This window comes from Pseudopodoces humilis, chromosome 23 (genome assembly GCF_049639895.1).
Source record: "Pseudopodoces humilis isolate 2021_Gansu_Grassland_sample_001 chromosome 23, ASM4963989v1, whole genome shotgun sequence".
NCBI lineage: Eukaryota > Metazoa > Chordata > Aves > Passeriformes > Paridae > Pseudopodoces > Pseudopodoces humilis.
This window is the reverse complement of record NC_142222.1, coordinates 1,910,516-1,928,654: the sequence shown is the minus strand read 5'-3', so window position 1 is coordinate 1,928,654 and position 18,139 is coordinate 1,910,516. Positions and strand designations below refer to the sequence as shown.

Genomic DNA, 18,139 nt, shown 5'->3' with positions numbered 1-18,139 from the left:
ACATTTGGACACACATTTGCATCCACAGTAACATGTCCAAAAATGGCCTCACCTGACTGCTGAAAATTCAGTCCTTCAGCCTTGCTCGTGTCAGAATGTGGGTAAAACTGATGCAGATGCTCAGTTTTTCACTGCTTTGGTAGGATCTCAAGCCTCTGTGTAGCCTGTGCCATCGAGTTGTGCTGCACAAACTGCCTCTGCCCAAATTCAGCTTTCCTGCCTGACCTAATCCAATGGAAACTGCTTTGTCTGGACATCCTAAAATGCCCAAATTCCAATGGACAGAATCTTTTCATGTGCCAAATTTGATCTTGATTTGGAATTACTTTGCACTGCACTAATTTGATTGTCCAATCTGTTATTAATCTTGTGGAGTTCTCAGATGTGCTTTCTTGCTGTAATCTTACAACTAATCCTCTGATCCCTAATCTCAGAAAATGTTGTTTTCTTTTAAAAAAAAACTGAGTACTTTGCTTGGTACACTGAAACCAGACTGATGCTTTGCTGATTTATAAGGTATCATTTACTCTCTTGTCAAATTGCATGTGATCATGTAATTCTGCACCTCTTCATGTTGTTCTGTTCATTTTATTGTAGTCTTTTAATGGTGAACAGGCTACTTAAGTATTGCAGTTGTCCAGTTTGGGTTTGGCTGGATAATAAAAGCTTTTCATGTTTGTAAGGATTGGGGAACTTCTGAATTTTAAACAAAAAAAAACAACCCTCTTTAAAGTTGGTCTCATCTCTAGTGCAAAAGTTTTATTGTAAGATGAGCTCCCATTAGAAAGATGGGATTTTAATTAATTTTAACCAGTTTAATTAATTTTGACCAATTAATTTGTTGTTGCAAATGTGAGCTTGTTGAGAAATTTTGGTGGAAATCCCAGGTGTCTTCACAGAATGATTTGAAGAATTTAGTTTTTAAGAAATTTTGTTACTAAGAGTACTTCTGTTTATTTTGAGCTGCCAGGCTGATTTCATGTGCATAGATCAGCATTCAGCCCCACAGAAGAGCTGAAGCAAAGTCATGCTACTCCCAAAAATAGTCAAACTGGTTTTTTTTTTACCTTATATTTTACTTACAATGTTCTCTCAAAAAAGAAATCCTTGTGAACTTTTGAAGTCCTTTATTTTGAAAATTCCCTTTGCCTCTCATACTGTGTCTTCAAGAAACAGAATTGTGAAAACTTGTAAAACTTCACTGAATTTTTTTATTTCCTATGTGAATCTCAGAGAAGCAATTTTCTAATAGGTTTTACTAAGAAGGGAGGTATTTTATCTGCTTTGTGACAGCAGATTTGTTGTCCCAAAGGCTCAGTGACAACCGGGTTTCCACCTAACTCATAAACACAAGCACTACAAGTGTATAATACTTCTTGCAGAAAGTATATTCAGTGTATAATTATTGGGTGAATCCATTCTCTTTTCCCCTTCTCCCACTGTGAATCCAGGCAATGTCCCTTCCCCAAATGCTCCTTTAAAAAGGGTCTTGGCTTACACTGGCTGCTTCAGTCGGATGCAAACCATCAAAGAGATCCACGAGTATCTGTCCCAGAGGCTGCGGATAAAGGAGGAGGACATGCGCCTCTGGCTCTACAACAGTGAGGTAATCTTGCTCCTTTTCCTTCCTTTTTTTAATTTGTTTTTTTTTTTTTATATTATGTGTTTTATTCCTTTTCAGGATATATTAACTACACATGCCCAGAAAAATGAGTGTGGCCATAAAGATTCTTCACAGTTAAAGAGCCTTGCTGTTAATTTTTCAGAAATTTTTGTACTTTAATTTCCGTGTTTTGAGGTGAAAGGATCCTCAGAAGGTTGTACATGTAGAACTCTAATCCTGTGGTGTGGTTTTTCTTCCCTTGCAGAACTATCTCACTTTGCTGGATGATGAAGATCACAGACTGGAATACCTTAAAATCCAAGATGAGCAGCATTTAGTAATAGAAGGTATAAAAAGTATCATTGACTATACTTCTAAAAATAGAGATTTCCAGAGGGAATCTATGGGGAGGTGATGGCAAAGCTAATTTAGGAAAGCTTGCATGTATTTTGTTCCTATTTTGAAATACATTTGGATCTTTTGTTGGTTTGCAGCAACAAAAAAATATTCATGATGGCTCATGAACTGATTTGTTCAGACCTGGTGGATCTTTATTGAGAATTGGAATAAGCACTGAAAAATTTGCTATTTAGCAGCAAAAGCAATCCCAAGGCTGCTTCCTAAAGATGTTACTGGTGTGGTTGGAGGGATGCCAGTGTTAGAATGAGTTCAAATAATGATTAGAAACATTGAAATGAAAACTAGCAAAAATAATAGCTAGAAGTAAGCACATTTCTAATCCCAAATATTAGAAAATTTTAATTAAACCTCTTCAGCTGTGTAAGCTCTCTGGAGTAAGTAACAATTTTTAAAAGTCCCTTTTCATGTCCTTTTCTAGTTCGAAACAAAGACATGAGCTGGCCAGAAGAGATGTCTTTTATAGCAAACAGCAGTAAAATAGACAGACACAAAGGTGAGTCTTCCACAGGGTCACTGGATTAAGATGAGAAGAAAAATCAAAAAAGCCAGTAGAAATGTTGAAACAATTTTTTAAACACAGGTCATGTTAACACTGGATGAGGTCTTTTATGCTGCTTTGCTTGGCCTTTATATTAACTTAAATGCTGGAAATGTGGGAGGGTGGGATTTTTTGTTTATTACCTTGGATTTTGTTAAAGCAAGGAATAATTAAGATTTTAACAAACAAACCCAGAATTTTCAGTACCATAATTACCTGTAAATATTCTGTATGGATTGCACTGCTGTCTGTAGTAGGTCAGATCAACAAAATACCTCAATTTCTGTGAAGCAGAGTTGAGAGAGCAGCTATTTTAAACACCTGCTGCATCCGTGTAGTGTCATAATTAGGAGCAGGTTCAATTAAATTGGTTACTGTGAGAAGATGCTGCTACAACATTCTGAATTTTCTCATTTGCACAACTGCTAAAACGATGGTTTTTTTGCTCAGTTCCTACTGAGAAGGGTGCTACAGGCCTGAGCAATCTGGGGAACACGTGCTTCATGAACTCCAGCATCCAGTGTGTCAGCAACACCCAGCCCCTGACGCGCTACTTCATCTCAGGGAGGCATCTCTACGAGCTGAACAGGTAATTCCTGTGGGAGAACAGTGGCATTTTGGGTGCTGGAACATTTATTCAGGGCTGTCTGCTTCTGCAAGCTGAAATTCAGTGTAAAGGAATGATTTAAATTCAGTGTTACCAGCTCTGCAGCAGATACTACGTTAGAGGCATGGAAATACAACCTCTTATTTCTGGGAGCAGGAGCCTTTCTGCTTTCTTCTACATCTCCAGGCTTGAGCTGTGGTTTAATTTTAATCAGGTATTAATTCCTTTGTGATTTCTAGGACAAATCCAATAGGAATGAAAGGACACATGGCCAAGTGCTATGGGGATTTGGTCCAGGAGCTGTGGAGTGGCACCCAGAAGAACATAGCCCCCTTAAAGCTGAGGGTGAGTTATTCTGGGGTGGAAAACAAGGATTGCTTGGAAAAGCAGAAATTCAGTGCACTTTGTCCTGGTGTTACCTGTATTGTAGCAGTTTGGAGACTCAATCTTCCCTAGAAGGAGCCAGTGTTCATCAGACCTGGTGGAATTTGTGGTTAAAAGGCCAAAGGAGTTATGTGGTGTGACATAGGTTGTGCTATAAGAAGAGGCTTTTATGGCCCTTTTTAGGTACAAAGGATGATACATTTACCTGTAAATGAGCTTTTGTTCTGAAAGAAAAGGGTCTCCCTTCAGCTCTTGGCAATTGAATTTGTGTTCATTGACAGCACATGTCTTGTCTACAATATTTTGATTTCTTTTTACATCTTTTACATGATATTAAATAAGTATCTGATTTTTTTATAGTGGACAATAGCGAAATACGCTCCAAGATTTAATGGTTTTCAACAGCAAGACTCACAGGAGCTTCTGGCTTTTCTTCTGGATGGGCTTCATGAGGATTTGAACAGAGTTCATGATAAGCCATATGTGGAACTGAAGGACAGTGATGGTCGGCCAGACTGGGAAGTAGCAGCAGAGGTGAGGCTTCAAATCCTTGGCTTTGGGGTGGTTTTCTGTGTTTTTTCTCTTCTTACAGTACTAAGCTGAGAAACTGTTGATTAGGCTGCCTGTGGCAACACCTTTGTGACTGTAGCACCTTTTGGACATTGTCAGAGCTGTGATTTACAGAGATAATTTCACCTTTGAGCTGAAAATTAATTTTAATTGTAATAAATTTATGAAGATGATACTTCACAACAATTTGTAACAATGCAAAATTAGGGAGTATCAAAATATTTCAAGATGCCTGATAATCCCCTCAGAAATATTTTAAATGATGTCACACCTTGATTATTGTGTTGAGAACTTTACTTGTGCTAAATACTTCCTATTTATTATAAATTAGGGAACAACTTTTGTGGAAATAATTTGACTCACATAGGCCAATGAAACTTTGGAGAGCAATGAAGTAGTCTCCAGTTTCTAACTTTGTTTTATATTTTTTGTGCTTCATTTCAGGCCTGGGAAAACCATCTGAGAAGAAACAGATCCATTGTTGTAGATTTATTTCATGGGCAGCTGAAGTCACAAGTGAAATGTAAAACTTGTGGGCATATAAGTGTTAGGTTTGACCCTTTTAATTTTTTATCCTTGCCTTTGCCAATGGACAGCTACATGCACCTAGAAATTACAGGTGAGTGGTGTAAATGTGTTGTTCCTAAAATAAAATCTGTATAAGTGGAACAGCTGTAAAACATCAAATTTTGCTTGTGTTACTACTTATTAAGAATAATATAGTCATTTTAATGTAATAGAGTGCAAGAAGTTTCACTGGAACACGGTTAAACCAAGATTCCTGTTTAGAAACAGGAAAGGATGGCCCATTTTCAGTCTTCATTGCAGGATTTAGTACAAAACCTTTTTAAAATGGAGATTTTGAGAACTTTCCTTCTGTTCCCTCTCTTGTGGAGGTTGTCCTAAATCTACCCAGAGGAAAAACAAGCAAGGGCTGGGGGAAAAATACAATATGGATCATGAACTGTGCTCTGAAGGAGCTGTGGATTGCTGGAAAAAAGTGAAGCAAATTTTGAAACCATTTTTTCCTGCTTGTGCAGCAAGAGGTTTTCTGACTTTGTGACATCGCCTGCAGACCTTGAAAATTGACTGGGAAAATAAAATAAATCATCCATTCAAGTTATGAAAAAAATATTTTCCAGTAACTGGGGAGCTGTAATGTATTATTGTCATTAAAACTTGCCTGGGTTGCTGACAAGGGTGTTTCTTTTCCCCTTTAAAGTAATTAAATTAGATGGTACCACTCCTGTTCGATATGGACTGAGATTGAACATGGATGAGAAGTACACAGGCTTGAAAAAACAACTCAGTGAACTCTGTGGCCTCAAACCAGAGCAGATTCTGCTTGCAGAGGTGCACAGCTCCAATATAAAGGTAAAAAGAAAAAAAGATTCATTATTGCTGCAACATGCTTTGAGTGTTTTTCTTATTTCTTTATTATTTTTAACATTTAAACTCTTCTTACAGGAGCTGTGAAATAATTTAACTAAAAGTATGATAAAAAATCAGCTCAGTTATCTCTCTGTATGAACTTTTATTTCATTCTTAACCAGTAATTTGGCTTGCTGTAAATAGATTAAAATTGATTGCTAAGGATATTTTTAGGAAAAGAAAAACATCTTGAGGTAATAAATCTCAAGTTAAGGTGCTGTGATGAGTTTAAACACTGTCAAGACATCAGGACCATAAGTAATGACTGGCTTACAGTGTGTATGGATATTTCCAGGTGGATTTTTTTGCTGTAGATTAAAAGTGCTTGAAATGAGCTGCTCTTGGTGTGCTTAGAGAGCCACTGAGAGCTTCTGCAGAGGGCTTGGGCTCCTTTATTCTTCTGGAAAGGTGTAAGGAGGCAGATGGGAGGGAGAGAGGAGTGCTGAACGCAGTTTGAAGAGGAGCAGAACACGTTTTGGTGCCAGATAAAGGTACCCAAGTGCCTGAGCAGCTTTCCCTCTCTCCTGAAGAACTTCCCTCAGGACAACCAGAAGGTCCGGCTGTCCGTGAGCGGCTTCCTGTGCGCGTTTGAGATCCCCATCCCAGGCTCCCCCACGTCAGCATCCAGCCCTGTGCAGACAGGTGAGAGACAACTCTGCTTTTCCTGCTTATTTAAACTGCACGGCGTTGAGAAGCTCAGGACTAAACTTTATTGTTAAGCCAGGATTAAAGAAAGGACAAGTGCGGGTTGCGCTCGGTATCCGCAGGGAACGGAAAGGATGAAAACCCTGGGATCAGCTGTGCTCGCTGTGGATAATTGATAATTTAATTGTCTGCCTTCAGAGATCCCAACTGGGCCATCAGCCAACGGAGCCCCCACCATCCTGATGAACGGGGACGTTGCCAAGCCAAGCCTCATTCCCAATGGGATGCCAAACACTGTGGTGCCGTGCGGGACGGAGCGCAGCCCGCCCAGCTGGACCCTCAACGGCCACGTGCCCTCGCTGTGTGACAGCCCCTGCACAGGCTACATCATTGCAGTGCACAGGAAAATGGTCAGTGGCCTTGCACACTCAGCAGCTCTTGATGCTGCACACTCAGAAAGAAATTTAAAAAAAACAAAGATTTTTTTTTTTTATTGTCCACATAATTATACACATTTACTTTTGACATGGTCAGATAACCTCACCATAATATCATGAAATAGAAATGTTTTTCAGATCAGTGATCAAAATTTACAGTATTTAATATTGGAATTAGATTAGTTTTAATACAATTATTGATTAATTTTAATTGCCAAGGCCTGAAATAAGTCACAAGGCCAACAACCCAGGTGATTATTGTACTGTGAGTTAATGCACCTTCACATCTGACTCCTCCTTTTGCTTCCCACAGATGAGGACAGAGCTGTATTTTCTCTCATCTCAGAAGAATCGGCCCAGTCTCTTTGGAATGCCCTTGATTGTTCCCTGCACAGTTCACACACGGAAAAGGGACCTCTATGATGCTGTGTGGATCCAGGTCTCCAGGCTGGCCAGCCCCCTTCCTCCTCAGGAAGCCAGTAACCATGCCCAGGACTGGTGAGTTAGGCACCTCAGCCTTGGATCTGAGTTAGAATACAGTGCCTTACACTTGCTTGCAAGATTTAAAATTGTATTCATTTGATTTATCATAATAATGGCAGTAATTAAAATTAAATCCTATTTAGTACAGTTAAATGTAGCTGCACTTAAAAGTTGGCTTCGGTCTTATCCAGTGATTGATAATTATTTATATCTGACAAATTTAAGCCATGGAAAGGCAGCTTTTAATAGTAAATTGTAACCAGAATCATCATTTTGAGGGTTTTCTTTAAGTAATCATAACAAGCCCAGTGAAGGGAGGTAATTGCAGTGAGAGTGCTGCTGTTTGATGTTGTGTTCTCCTCTATTTCAGTGATGACAGCATGGGGTATCAGTACCCCTTCACCCTCAGGGTAGTTCAGAAGGATGGAAATTCTTGTGCTTGGTGTCCATGGTACAGGTAAATTGTCCTTTTTTCCATTTTCAGCAGGGAATCAGTTCAGCAGAAAGGTAATTTATGGTAATGGATCTGTGGTACATTTCAGACTTCAGAGGTAATATCAAACAATAAGAATCCAGAATGTAATTTCACCAGAACTCTCTCTAGGCAGACTTGCACTGCAGCATGGCTTTTATGACTTGTAGAGCTGAAAGTTCTGCTGCCACAGAAACTTTAAATTAGGAGACAGAAATGAAATTATCCAAAACCTGTTAACCCCTTACAATATTCTGTGTCTGTGTGCAGCCTCGTGTGTCCACAGACTTGTGTGGTTTGGGGGGGTTCACACAACCCAAATTTTTTAGATGAAATTCATCTATCCCTATGAGTTCCTTGTCATTTGAAGGGTAAGATCGAAAATGGGCAATAAGAAATTCACCCTGGAAGGATGCTTGGACTTTTCCACAAACAAAGACTTGCTAGTGAAAATTCCAGACCCTTACTGGAAGGTATTCAGGCCATAAACTAATTTGTATAAAAGTGTTTTATAGCTCTTAGAATTAGCTATCATGACAAAAATGACTTGTGGAGACAGAGCAATGGAGTTTTTGGGGTTGTAGCTGGGTTTGGTCAGCACTGGATCAGACTGCAATGGAAGGGACCTTAAAGATCATCCCATTCCAACCTCCTTCCATGGGCAGGGCACCTTCTACTGGATCATGTGCAGACAGGTGGTGGAGCTCACCCAGCTGCTTCCATTTCTCACTCTGGTAAGGTTTTGCAGTAAAAACACAACCCTGAGCACTGCTGCATAAAAATGTCTCACACTGAAGGCAAGGCCGGGAGCTTGAAGGGTGCAGATGCTACAAAACGAGGAGCAGAAGTGAACAAATGTAGAAGTGATTGGACACTTCACTGACCACATCCAACCTTTCTGATTCAGATTCTGCCGTGGCTGTAAGATTGAGTGCACAGAGGACAGGGCTTGTGTGGGCAATGCCTACATTGCTGTGGACTGGGACCCCACCGCGCTCCACCTGCGCTACCAGACCTCACAGGAACGGGTAAAACACCAACAGAAACTCTTTGCTCTTTGGTAGCACCTCTGAAACACCACCCATTGCAGCTTTCTTATTTATTTGATGTTTCTTTTGTCTGTTTTCTGTTAAACCAAAGGCAGCAATCATGTGGCAGTGTGTTCTGGATAAATCGATGTCTTGATGTTAGACCTCTTATGTGGTCTAATGGTGTGGAAGGGAAGCTTTTAAAGAACCACAGCAGTGCATTTGCTGTCTGTTGTGAATTGCTTTTAAGCTAGTCAAGATATATAATAATATATTACATAATACATTACAAAATATCTTAATTTGAGACATTTTCCCTAACTATAAACAGTTATGCATGTGAGTAAACCTGTTTCCTCATTAAGCCAACAAAACACATCTGAAGGTAAGCCTGTAGCTGGGTGAATCTAGAATAACTGTTGCAGTTTGTGAGTTTTATCTATAAAGTTCTGCTTTATGGATAATTTATAAGCAGAGCCCAAGTATAAGAACAGTGAATTTTTATCTGCCTCTTCATAACTGAAATAAAATTCCTGCTGAAACTTATCACATCTCATTTTTATCTTTAATTCTGAACAACCCAGTGAAGTTATTTGTGTGATGTTGTGAGGAGAGCCCTCCTCTGAGCAGTGTGTGTTCCATTTCCAAGTCAGAGACAGTTTTCTCTCCTTTCAGATCGTGGAAGAACATGAAAGTGTTGAACAAAGCCGCCGAGCCCAGGCAGAGCCCATCAACCTGGACAGTTGTCTGAGAGCCTTCACCAGCGAGGAGGAGCTGGGGGAGGATGAGATGTATTACTGCTCCAAGTGCAAGACTCACTGTCTGGCCACCAAAAAGCTGGATCTTTGGAGACTTCCCCCTATCTTGGTAGGATCTTGTGTCACTTTCCTCCTCAGCAGCAAACCCAGCACACGTTGTTCCCAAATCTGCCAAGTCATCTTGCTCTGAATAAGATGATTTGCTTTGTTCATGCTCTCAGGTGGGGCACTTGACTGAGTTTGCAGGCAAATAAAGCAAATCTCAAATCCTTTTGAATGTTTTTAGGTACTGCCTTGCAGGAAATGGTGGTTTGTGCTCAGTGTCAGCTGCTCTGACACAGCTCATGCTCAGATGGTGACACGATCTCCTCTCTGGTTGGGGAACACCTGCAGTTCTTTTTTTTTCACATTTGGGAGCTTATTCAAAACAGACAGTGCTGACCACTGAATTGAAGCAACCTTTGCCATCATTTCCACATGAAATTATTAGCTTCATATTTTACCAGCTCGATCCCAAAATCCAATTGTCACACAGAGCATTATTTTTACTAGCATAGCATAAAATGTGTATGGTTTGGGGAAAACTCTCTAAGATTACTCACTGGGATGCCATTTCCCCCCTTTAATAATTTTCTCTACCATGTTTCCCCTTAGATCATTCACCTGAAAAGATTTCAGTTCGTTAACGGCCGCTGGATAAAATCCCAGAAAATTGTTAAATTTCCCAGAGAAAATTTTGACCCAAGTGCCTTTTTGGTACAAAGGGATCCAAGTCATTTCCAAAGGAAGCAGCTCACCTTGCAGGTTGAGAGCCTTCCTGAGGCACGGGCTGGCCAAGGGGACAGCAGGAAAACAGATGTGCAGATCACTGGTACAGCAGGAGAAGGGGACACACTGAACAGGAGTCCATCCTCCCTAAACACTACTGTCCTCAATAACGTCAAAGGTAGGGAATGGTTGGGAAAAATTCCACTCAGTGCTGGTGTTTGGAGGGGAGAAATGTTATTATGTACAACGTTTTAATGTTTGGGAGTTTTTTTTGCCAAAGCACTATGCTTGGAAACATTTCTTAGTGAAGCTTTAGCATAAAAAATGAAAGAAAGTGTAAGAAGTTGCTCAGTGACAACAGATACTGGTACTTGTGTAAGTGGGCTGGAATTAATGAGGGATGTGCTCCTGCATAAAAGAATTAAATTTCAGTTTTTAGGTGTATGGATGTGTGTGCACAAAGATGGGGTTTTATTTCTGTATATTACTTGAGCTGCATTGAAACAGTGGGGTTTAATATTTGGTTATTTAAAAAAATCACTTTAAAAAGAAATCTAGACCGTGTTTGTATTCTTCTTAGTAATCTTTGTGCTTTCTGTCCTAGCATCTCCATCTTTAGGGAGGAAAAGTGGAACCAGCTGCCCTTCAAGTAAGAACAGCAGCCCCAACAGCAGCCCAAGGACTTTGGGGAGAGGCAAAGGGCGCCTGCGGCTGCCCCAGCTGGGGAAAAACAAACTGTCCAGCAGCAAGGAAAACCTGGCTGCAAACAGGGAGAACGGTGCTGAGCACGAGCAGGGGGATGCTCTGACTAAAGGACAGGCCCTGGGGGGCAGCCAGAGCGAGCTGTACCCCGGGCAGGACAGCGAGGGGGCTCTGGCCAACGGGTACCTGTGGGATCAGAGCTCACTCAGCAACGGGCAGGGCGAGAACCACAGCGAGGACGACACCGCCGATGACCAAAGAGACGACATCTGGGTCAACCCCATCTACAACCTATATGCAATCTCGGTAGGTGGCTGCTCCCCTGGCAGAACTGCCTCCCTGGGACACTGCTTGAACCAAATGCCCTTTGCTGGGGTTGTGCCAGCACAGGGATCTGTAGGGAAGGAGAGAAAAAGTCAGCACAATTAATTCTCCGTAAAACTGGGTATGAATTAAGTCTCTGCTAATTTGTTCTCCTTGTGTGTGTAAAGTTAGTCAGCTCCAGCTGTCTAGATTGTCATGATGCCTTACTCACAGATAATGAATTTGGGAATCATTTATTGGATGTTTGATCCAGCATTTCTTTTCTTCTTCGTTTTCCTCAGTGCCATTCAGGAATTATGGGAGGGGGTCATTACGTCACTTATGCCAAAAACCCGAACAACAAGTGGTACTGCTACAATGACAGCAGCTGCAAGGTAAAAGCACTTCTTCTCCTCATTATTTGACATCATTATTTGAATTATTTCAAGTCATTTTTGCCTTGGTTACCCAGAGCTAAAGAAATTTAGAGTCAGAAATTCTAGCTAAAGAAATGTTAGAATCACAGAATGGTTTGGCTTGGAAAGAACCTTAAAATTCATCCCATTCCACCCCTCTGCCATGGGCAGGGACACCTTCCACTAAATCAAACATTTGTGGAGAGCTGCTGTTTGAAATCTGGTGCATCTCCAAAGCAGCATCAGATAAATATTAAATTTATTAACTGAAGTTGTACGTGAGGTTTTTTCCAAGGTAACATCTGTTCATCAGCTGCTCCCACAGTCAAGGAAGATGCTTATTTCATACAAAGATGGAAAAATTACTAAGAATGGAAAGCCAGGAATACATTTCCATGATGGCAGCAGTTTGTATTCAATTGGTGAATAACTCTGCTCTGACACTTCTAAGTATTTGCATTCATCACTATAAAATTGTCAGAGTTCCCAACTAATTCATGGAGTGAGATGATAAAGAGGGGAGACAAAAATGGGATTCCTTGTGTTACACCCAGTTAAAAATATACTTCTTGGGGCAGTAGCATGTGTTTGAAGTGCAGCAGTTACACCATGGGCTTTTTCTGGGTGTTTTCCCTGTGTCAGGAGTTGCACCCGGACGAGATCGACACGGACTCTGCCTACATTCTGTTCTACGAGCAGCAGGGGGTGGACTATGCCCAGTTCCTGCCCAAGATCGATGGCAAGAAGATGGCAGACACGAGCAGCATGGACGAGGACTTCGAGTCCGACTACAAGAAATACTGCGTGCTGCAGTGAGCCTGAGCTGCCACGGGCTGAGGGAGAAACCCTGGCATGTGCCCTTGGGGAAGGCGAGACTGAGGCAGAGAACAGCTTGTGGTTGTCATTGTCCCCTGTGAGCTGAAAGCACAAAAAAGAACCCCCTGGTTAAGCAGTTAATATCCAGTAGTATCGTTTTGTTCTGTTTTCTCACTACATGCTCGAAACGTTTCTGATGTTGGACATCTGAGACTGCCACTGGCCTTTAAATCCAATGGTTTGAGAAAAGCCGACTAGGACCAAATAAGAGCTAAACAGAGTAGTGTAGAGTTTACCAACTGTTCTAACACCCCCCGAGGCTCTCGTTAGGTTTAAGGTAACGGGGAAAAACAATTTGTAGTGTTGTCTTTGGACAACATGATATTGCTACCTCCTTTTTCCTGCAGTTTTATTGCATTTTATTGGCAAAACAGGGAAGGCAAGAGAAGGAAAAGTGCATAAATGGAAACAAATTATTGTCATGGGGAAGAGAAGTTTCCAGTTTTGCCACCACTAATGTGTGTCAGTTGCTTTCTTTCTGTATGTTGGGAGCACAACCAAATCGTCATTTGAGAAGAGATTAATTTCTACACTTGGTTTATTATACTTGTGTTTTCTCCACGTGTTGGCTGTGCAGATCAACATGTTTCAGGAATGGCTTTTCTGCCTGAAGAGTGCTGGCTCAAACTTTTTTGAGCTGCCTCAAGAAGAAACTTCAGGTTGGAGAGAGTAGTTGTGATTACACTCACGGTGTCTTAAAACGTGCACATTGCACAAAACGTTCCCAGCTTTTGGAAGGAGAGATGCTTGAGCTTATGTTTCATGACTGGTGTTGCTTTTGAAATTTGCACTTTTGAAAATGCATCTGATTCAATTGAAACCCATGGTTTGTTTGGTTGTGGTGTTGTTGTTGTAAGGGCTCTGGAGTGAATGGCTGTGAATATCCACTGTGTATTTCAAAGGAAGAAGCTGTGGCTGGCAGGTAGCTGTCGTAGCATTCATGGATGGAGGTGGTTTGTTTTTTTTTATTGGTTTCCTAACTCAGTTTCTTGTTTTCAAAATTTGGTTGCCTTTTCAAATTATCTTTTTGTTTGTTTGTTTGTTACACCAGGTTATGCAAATTCTTGCAATTAAACCAGATTTGCTTTCCATGCCCTTGCAACACGCTCTGTAATTCAAGGGGCTTCTTGCATGACGGGAAGTGTGACTGAGTCTTAGCAGAGACTGGAAAAAAAGAGGGTTGGTTTTTTTTGAGCAGGCATTTCTTTAAACATTTTCAGTGTTAAATTATTTGCATATCTGAATGAAGATAAAAATTTTCACTCTTTTGGCCTTTTGTTCTTCAGCTGAGCTTAAGCAGCTTATTAATTTTGTCGTACATCATCTTCCCAGTTCTCTAGATTTTTGTACCTTCGCTAACAAAACTGTTACTCACGTGGTTCTCTGCGATTCATGTTTGGATTCACTTTGGGGAGTTTGACAAGAATGCCAAACCTTCAGTGAGTTTATCATTTCCAGGAGGATCTGGGGTTTATCCATTGAAGAAATGGTATCAGCTGGTCTGGCTGTCTTTGCTCAGGCAGAGCCCTCCCAGCCTTTGGAGGTTGTGCCTCTTTGGGGACAGCAGATCTGTTCCAAATACGAGTCTTGTCTTACCTGTCAGGTGTTGCTCCTTATCCTCTATGGTCTTTTATCTTTAAAGTGGTCTGAACATTGAGCCTAAAGAAAAGCAAACATGACTTGTGAATTTCTAGGTTAGAAGCTTTTTCAACGCCCACTTGTCTACTCCTCCCTCCGCAAACTCCATGAAAAGTGAAAGATTTTCAACTGATTTACTTTAAAATGTTTTATTTAAGCAGGTAGCACAATCTACTAATGTTATTTGATCTTCTGTGTTTGTTACATTGGTTGTAATTAATTTTTTAAATTAAATTAATTCAAGAATTAGTAGTAAATTTATTAAGTTAACTATTAACTACGTTCACTTTGTAAATTATTGTATAAAACTTATTGACAATGCACTGACTTTAGAAAGATGTTAATGTACATAAATGCCTTGTAAATAAAATAGTGTTGATGTACTGGAATATGAGCTGTATTAAAACAAAGGTATTGGTAATTGTATATGGAGTGAACCTGTTTATCTGTAACTATATTATTCAAACAAATTAAATACTGTGGATGCAGATGAAGTGTCACTTCTTGTCAGATAATTTTTAATAACTGTTTTCCTGCTTTGAAGTGTCTGTGCTGCTTCCATGAAGCTTAAATGCCTTTGTCAATCCAAAAGCCGAAGCGTGGGCGTGCATCCAGCAATTCTTTGCAGCTTCTTCATTGTTTACAAAAGGTAAGTTGGGTATTTTATTGGTGATAATAACACTTATTAGTTGAAAGCAATCCATGTCAGCAGTGAAGTGATCCCTCAGGTACAGGAAGGCTTTGCTGTGGTGTCCTTGGACAGGATCTGCAGGTACCTGATGTCCAGTCCTGGTGCCTGCGGTGTCCCTGCTGCAGCCAGGGCTGTTTGCCCACGGAGCTGGTGATGGCAGACAGTGCTGGACACTTCCCCAGGGCAGGCAGGGATGGGAGAGCCCTGCTGCACTCACAGCCCTGCTTTTCTCCAAGCAGGAAATGGATCTGGTTGAATTGGCAACCAGACCAAAGTCTGCACAGAGCTGATGTCAGGAGCACGCATCACCTCGGTTCTCGAGCGTTTCCAAAAGCACCGTGCTGATGTTTAGCTGGAAATGAACCATTGTTCTTATTTTCTGGCCCTTGAAGGTGCTCAGTGGGTATTTATCCAAGGATTAGCATGGCTCCAGCATCCCCAGAGTGTCTCTGGAAGTGAAGCCATCTCTGGCTGGGCTGGGAGTGTTGGTGCAGCACTGAGTGGTGACACTTTCCTGGTGATCAACTCTCAGAGCATTGGTCGTTCTTACCAGGTGTGGTCACCCCACGGTGTCATTGGAGTCACTTGGGCATTTTCAATGTCGAAAATTTAATTTCAATATAAAGAATATGGACTATAGTAGTTCCTGTCATGAATTTTCCTCTGTTAAGGCTTTGAGGTGTTGAAAGTGGAATTTAAAAGGATGAAAAACTCTTAATTACCGAGGCTGTTCAGATGTGCTGCTGTCAGTGGTAAAGCTTTTATTGATTCAGGAGTGCAGCAGGGGACATTGAAGAGATGAAGGCATCACATCCCTGCCCAACCTGCAGCTGTTTGCTGCTGCTGAATCCTTTTGACTTCCCAGATCAGAACTGCGCAGATCTCACAGGAGGGCTCAGAAATGAGCAGGGAGCAGTGGGAAATGAGCTGTGGATTTATTTTCCCTGGTCCCTTTGTGTGTGTGGAGTGCTGGAAGTGTGTCCTGCTTTTGGGGTGGGTGTCCTGCGGACCTGGGGTGGCTTTTGATGCTTCTCCTGGGGGGGAGGGGAAGGACACAGCAAGGACAGCACCTCTTGTGCCAAACCCTCTTATCCCCCCCAGAGAGAGGGGAGGGACAGATGCACTGACCCTGCAGAGCCCTGCCCTTCCCTGAAATCCCAAATCCAAAGGGATTTGCCATCCTTACCCAAGTGCTGGATCCATTCTGGAGCTGCTGTTCCTGCCAGAGTGCATCCCCCTGCTCCCTGTCCTCCCCTGGGCTGGCACAGGAGGCTCTATCCCTGCTTTTCCCTCTTGAAATATCAGAATATCCCAGATTGATCTGTGAGCTCTGATCATGTCCTGAGAACGTGCTGGGCTCCAGGCACAGCTGCTGGCCTGGGGCCTGGAGCATCCACGTAGATATTAATTATATTAATTATACCTTTTGTTACCCTTTTTCCCTCAGGTCCAGTAAATTGAAGCAAGAAGTGAGTAAAATGCAGTCATCCATGCTTGCTGATTTATCGTTTCAGGAAAATAAAAACCTGTCAGGAGCTGAGGAGATTGTGCCTTTTGTTTGGGACAAGCTTCCAGCTTCCTCGATCGTGTGTAAAAGATTTCCTGTTTGTGAAAATGAAAAGCAATGTTTGATAAGGTCCCTTCAGCAAAATGAGTCACAAAGGAGAAAACAGATTAAGGACGCTTCTAGATTTGACAGAAATTAAATTTTGCTGGGAGTTGTGAGCATAGAAAAGCAATGAGGAAAACTTATGGCAAAATACAGCTTTTATTTCTATTTAGGGTCATTTCAGACAGACCTGATGACTGAACCTCACCCAGTTTTTAGTAGTGCATATAAAACTCGTGGTGAGAGCACAGAGATGTCCCCAGGTAGGTCACAAGGTGCTTTGGGTGGTCAGAGTTCATGCACTTCCCTCCCCTGCAAAAGAAAATAAACAGCAGATGCTTCAGAGTCTTTGTCAGTGTTTGTGTGAGCTGGCAATGCAGCACTCTCTGTACTCTGATATTTTTTATCTCAGTGCTGCTGAAATTTTTTTCAGCATTAGATTTTTATTGGTTGCAAAGTCCAAATGAAGTGACAGAGAGCTGGAGTGTGTGATGCCTTCTTTTGGGTTTTGGAAATACTGTCTCTAAACTGCTGTGAACACTCTCTGTTGTTTCTCAGCTCTGTGTGAGGTTAAAATCCTGTGTTTTCCCCTGATCCTGAACATGGGAAGCACAGGGAACTCCTGGGCCCCTTACCAAGGTATTATTTTGCATAAAACTATTGAATCCCAAGTTATTTCTGACTCTTCTCCAGCTTCTTATTCCCTCAAAGTACCTTGAAAGTACCTTGTAAATCACATTGTTTTTACACCATGAATTTGAGAGGTTTTGGTCAAACTGAGGTTGAAGAAAGGAACTAAACCAACAAATAAATTGGAGAGATGGTGGATTATATGCTATGTTTGGAACCAATGAAAAGGTTTGAGGCAACAGGTTTGGCTCAGTCTTTACATCATCCAGAAGTTTGTCGAGGAATTGCTGCATCTCTGGGTAATCTGGTTTAAAGTTTGCTGAAATGTGATCTAGAAAGCAGAGTTTGAGGTTAAATCTCCTGTGAGTTTAGCATGCAATGAAATTGTGCCTTTACCTAATGCAAAATATTGATGTGTCTTATAAATAAACCTTGGCCTGCCGAGGAGAAGCTTCAGGAAAGCTGGAACGTGGGTGTTGGTTGGGAGCTGGATAACAACAAAGGGAAGCTGCTGCTGCAGGGCCAGAAAAAGGATCCAACACCACCCCTGGCAAATCAAAACCCTTACAAATGGTGTTTGTACTGTGATGTTTGGAGTAGGGAGACAATGCAAGGAACAGGGTGATTACAGAGCTCAGCCCGGACATTGTGAGGCAGATCCCTCCTCCAGGGAGGGAGGACAGGGTGACAGGGTGACAGCTGTCCCCTGCTGCCTGCGGAGGGCAGAGGGTGTGAGGGGCTTGTCCAGAGCAGCTCTGGCTGCCCCTGGATCCCTGGAAGTGTGCTAGGGCAGCTTGGATGGGCTTGGGGCAGCCTGGGATGGTGCTCCCAGGCTGCCCCAAGCCCATCCCAACCCAAACCATCCTGGGATTCTGAGAGAGGGAGGAGGAGCTCAGCAGTGGGGCAGGATCAACACACCCCCCCAGTGTGGTGCAGACTCAAATATTTAGGAGTACTTGGGAGCAGAGCCATTAAATGTGGGCTGTGATGATCCCCCAGTTGAAACCAGCCCAGGGGAATTGCAGAGATCAGGGCTGAACTGGTGGAGTCAGAGCCCAGCAGTTCACTCGGGGATGATTTCAACCACGGCTCGCTGCTGGAGGTTTGTGTTGAGAGTCCCCAGCAAGCAG

General features: G+C 42.0%; 1 protein-coding gene across 4 annotated transcripts in view; it reads left to right on the top strand.

Moving 5' to 3' along the window:
• Nucleotides 1–14,579, top strand: part of USP32 (ubiquitin specific peptidase 32) — a 62,156-nt gene extending 47,577 nt beyond the window's left edge. For all 4 annotated transcript variants that reach the window (XM_014254982.2, XM_005525914.3, XM_014254981.2 and 1 more), the window contains exons 17-34: nucleotides 1,452–1,606; nucleotides 1,869–1,950; nucleotides 2,442–2,516; nucleotides 3,012–3,150; nucleotides 3,408–3,513; nucleotides 3,913–4,086; nucleotides 4,567–4,741; nucleotides 5,345–5,496; nucleotides 6,084–6,195; nucleotides 6,397–6,608; nucleotides 6,949–7,133; nucleotides 7,489–7,575; nucleotides 8,498–8,618; nucleotides 9,294–9,485; nucleotides 10,031–10,322; nucleotides 10,749–11,152; nucleotides 11,452–11,544; nucleotides 12,208–14,579. In XM_014254982.2, the coding sequence (XP_014110457.1) occupies nucleotides 1,452–1,606; nucleotides 1,869–1,950; nucleotides 2,442–2,516; nucleotides 3,012–3,150; nucleotides 3,408–3,513; nucleotides 3,913–4,086; nucleotides 4,567–4,741; nucleotides 5,345–5,496; nucleotides 6,084–6,195; nucleotides 6,397–6,608; nucleotides 6,949–7,133; nucleotides 7,489–7,575; nucleotides 8,498–8,618; nucleotides 9,294–9,485; nucleotides 10,031–10,322; nucleotides 10,749–11,152; nucleotides 11,452–11,544; nucleotides 12,208–12,381 (2,930 nt within the window). In that variant the 3' untranslated portion in view covers nucleotides 12,382–14,579. The remainder of the gene's footprint in view (nucleotides 1–1,451; nucleotides 1,607–1,868; nucleotides 1,951–2,441; nucleotides 2,517–3,011; nucleotides 3,151–3,407; nucleotides 3,514–3,912; nucleotides 4,087–4,566; nucleotides 4,742–5,344; nucleotides 5,497–6,083; nucleotides 6,196–6,396; nucleotides 6,609–6,948; nucleotides 7,134–7,488; nucleotides 7,576–8,497; nucleotides 8,619–9,293; nucleotides 9,486–10,030; nucleotides 10,323–10,748; nucleotides 11,153–11,451; nucleotides 11,545–12,207) is intronic.
• The last annotated feature ends 3,560 nt before the right edge of the window (nucleotides 14,580–18,139 follow it).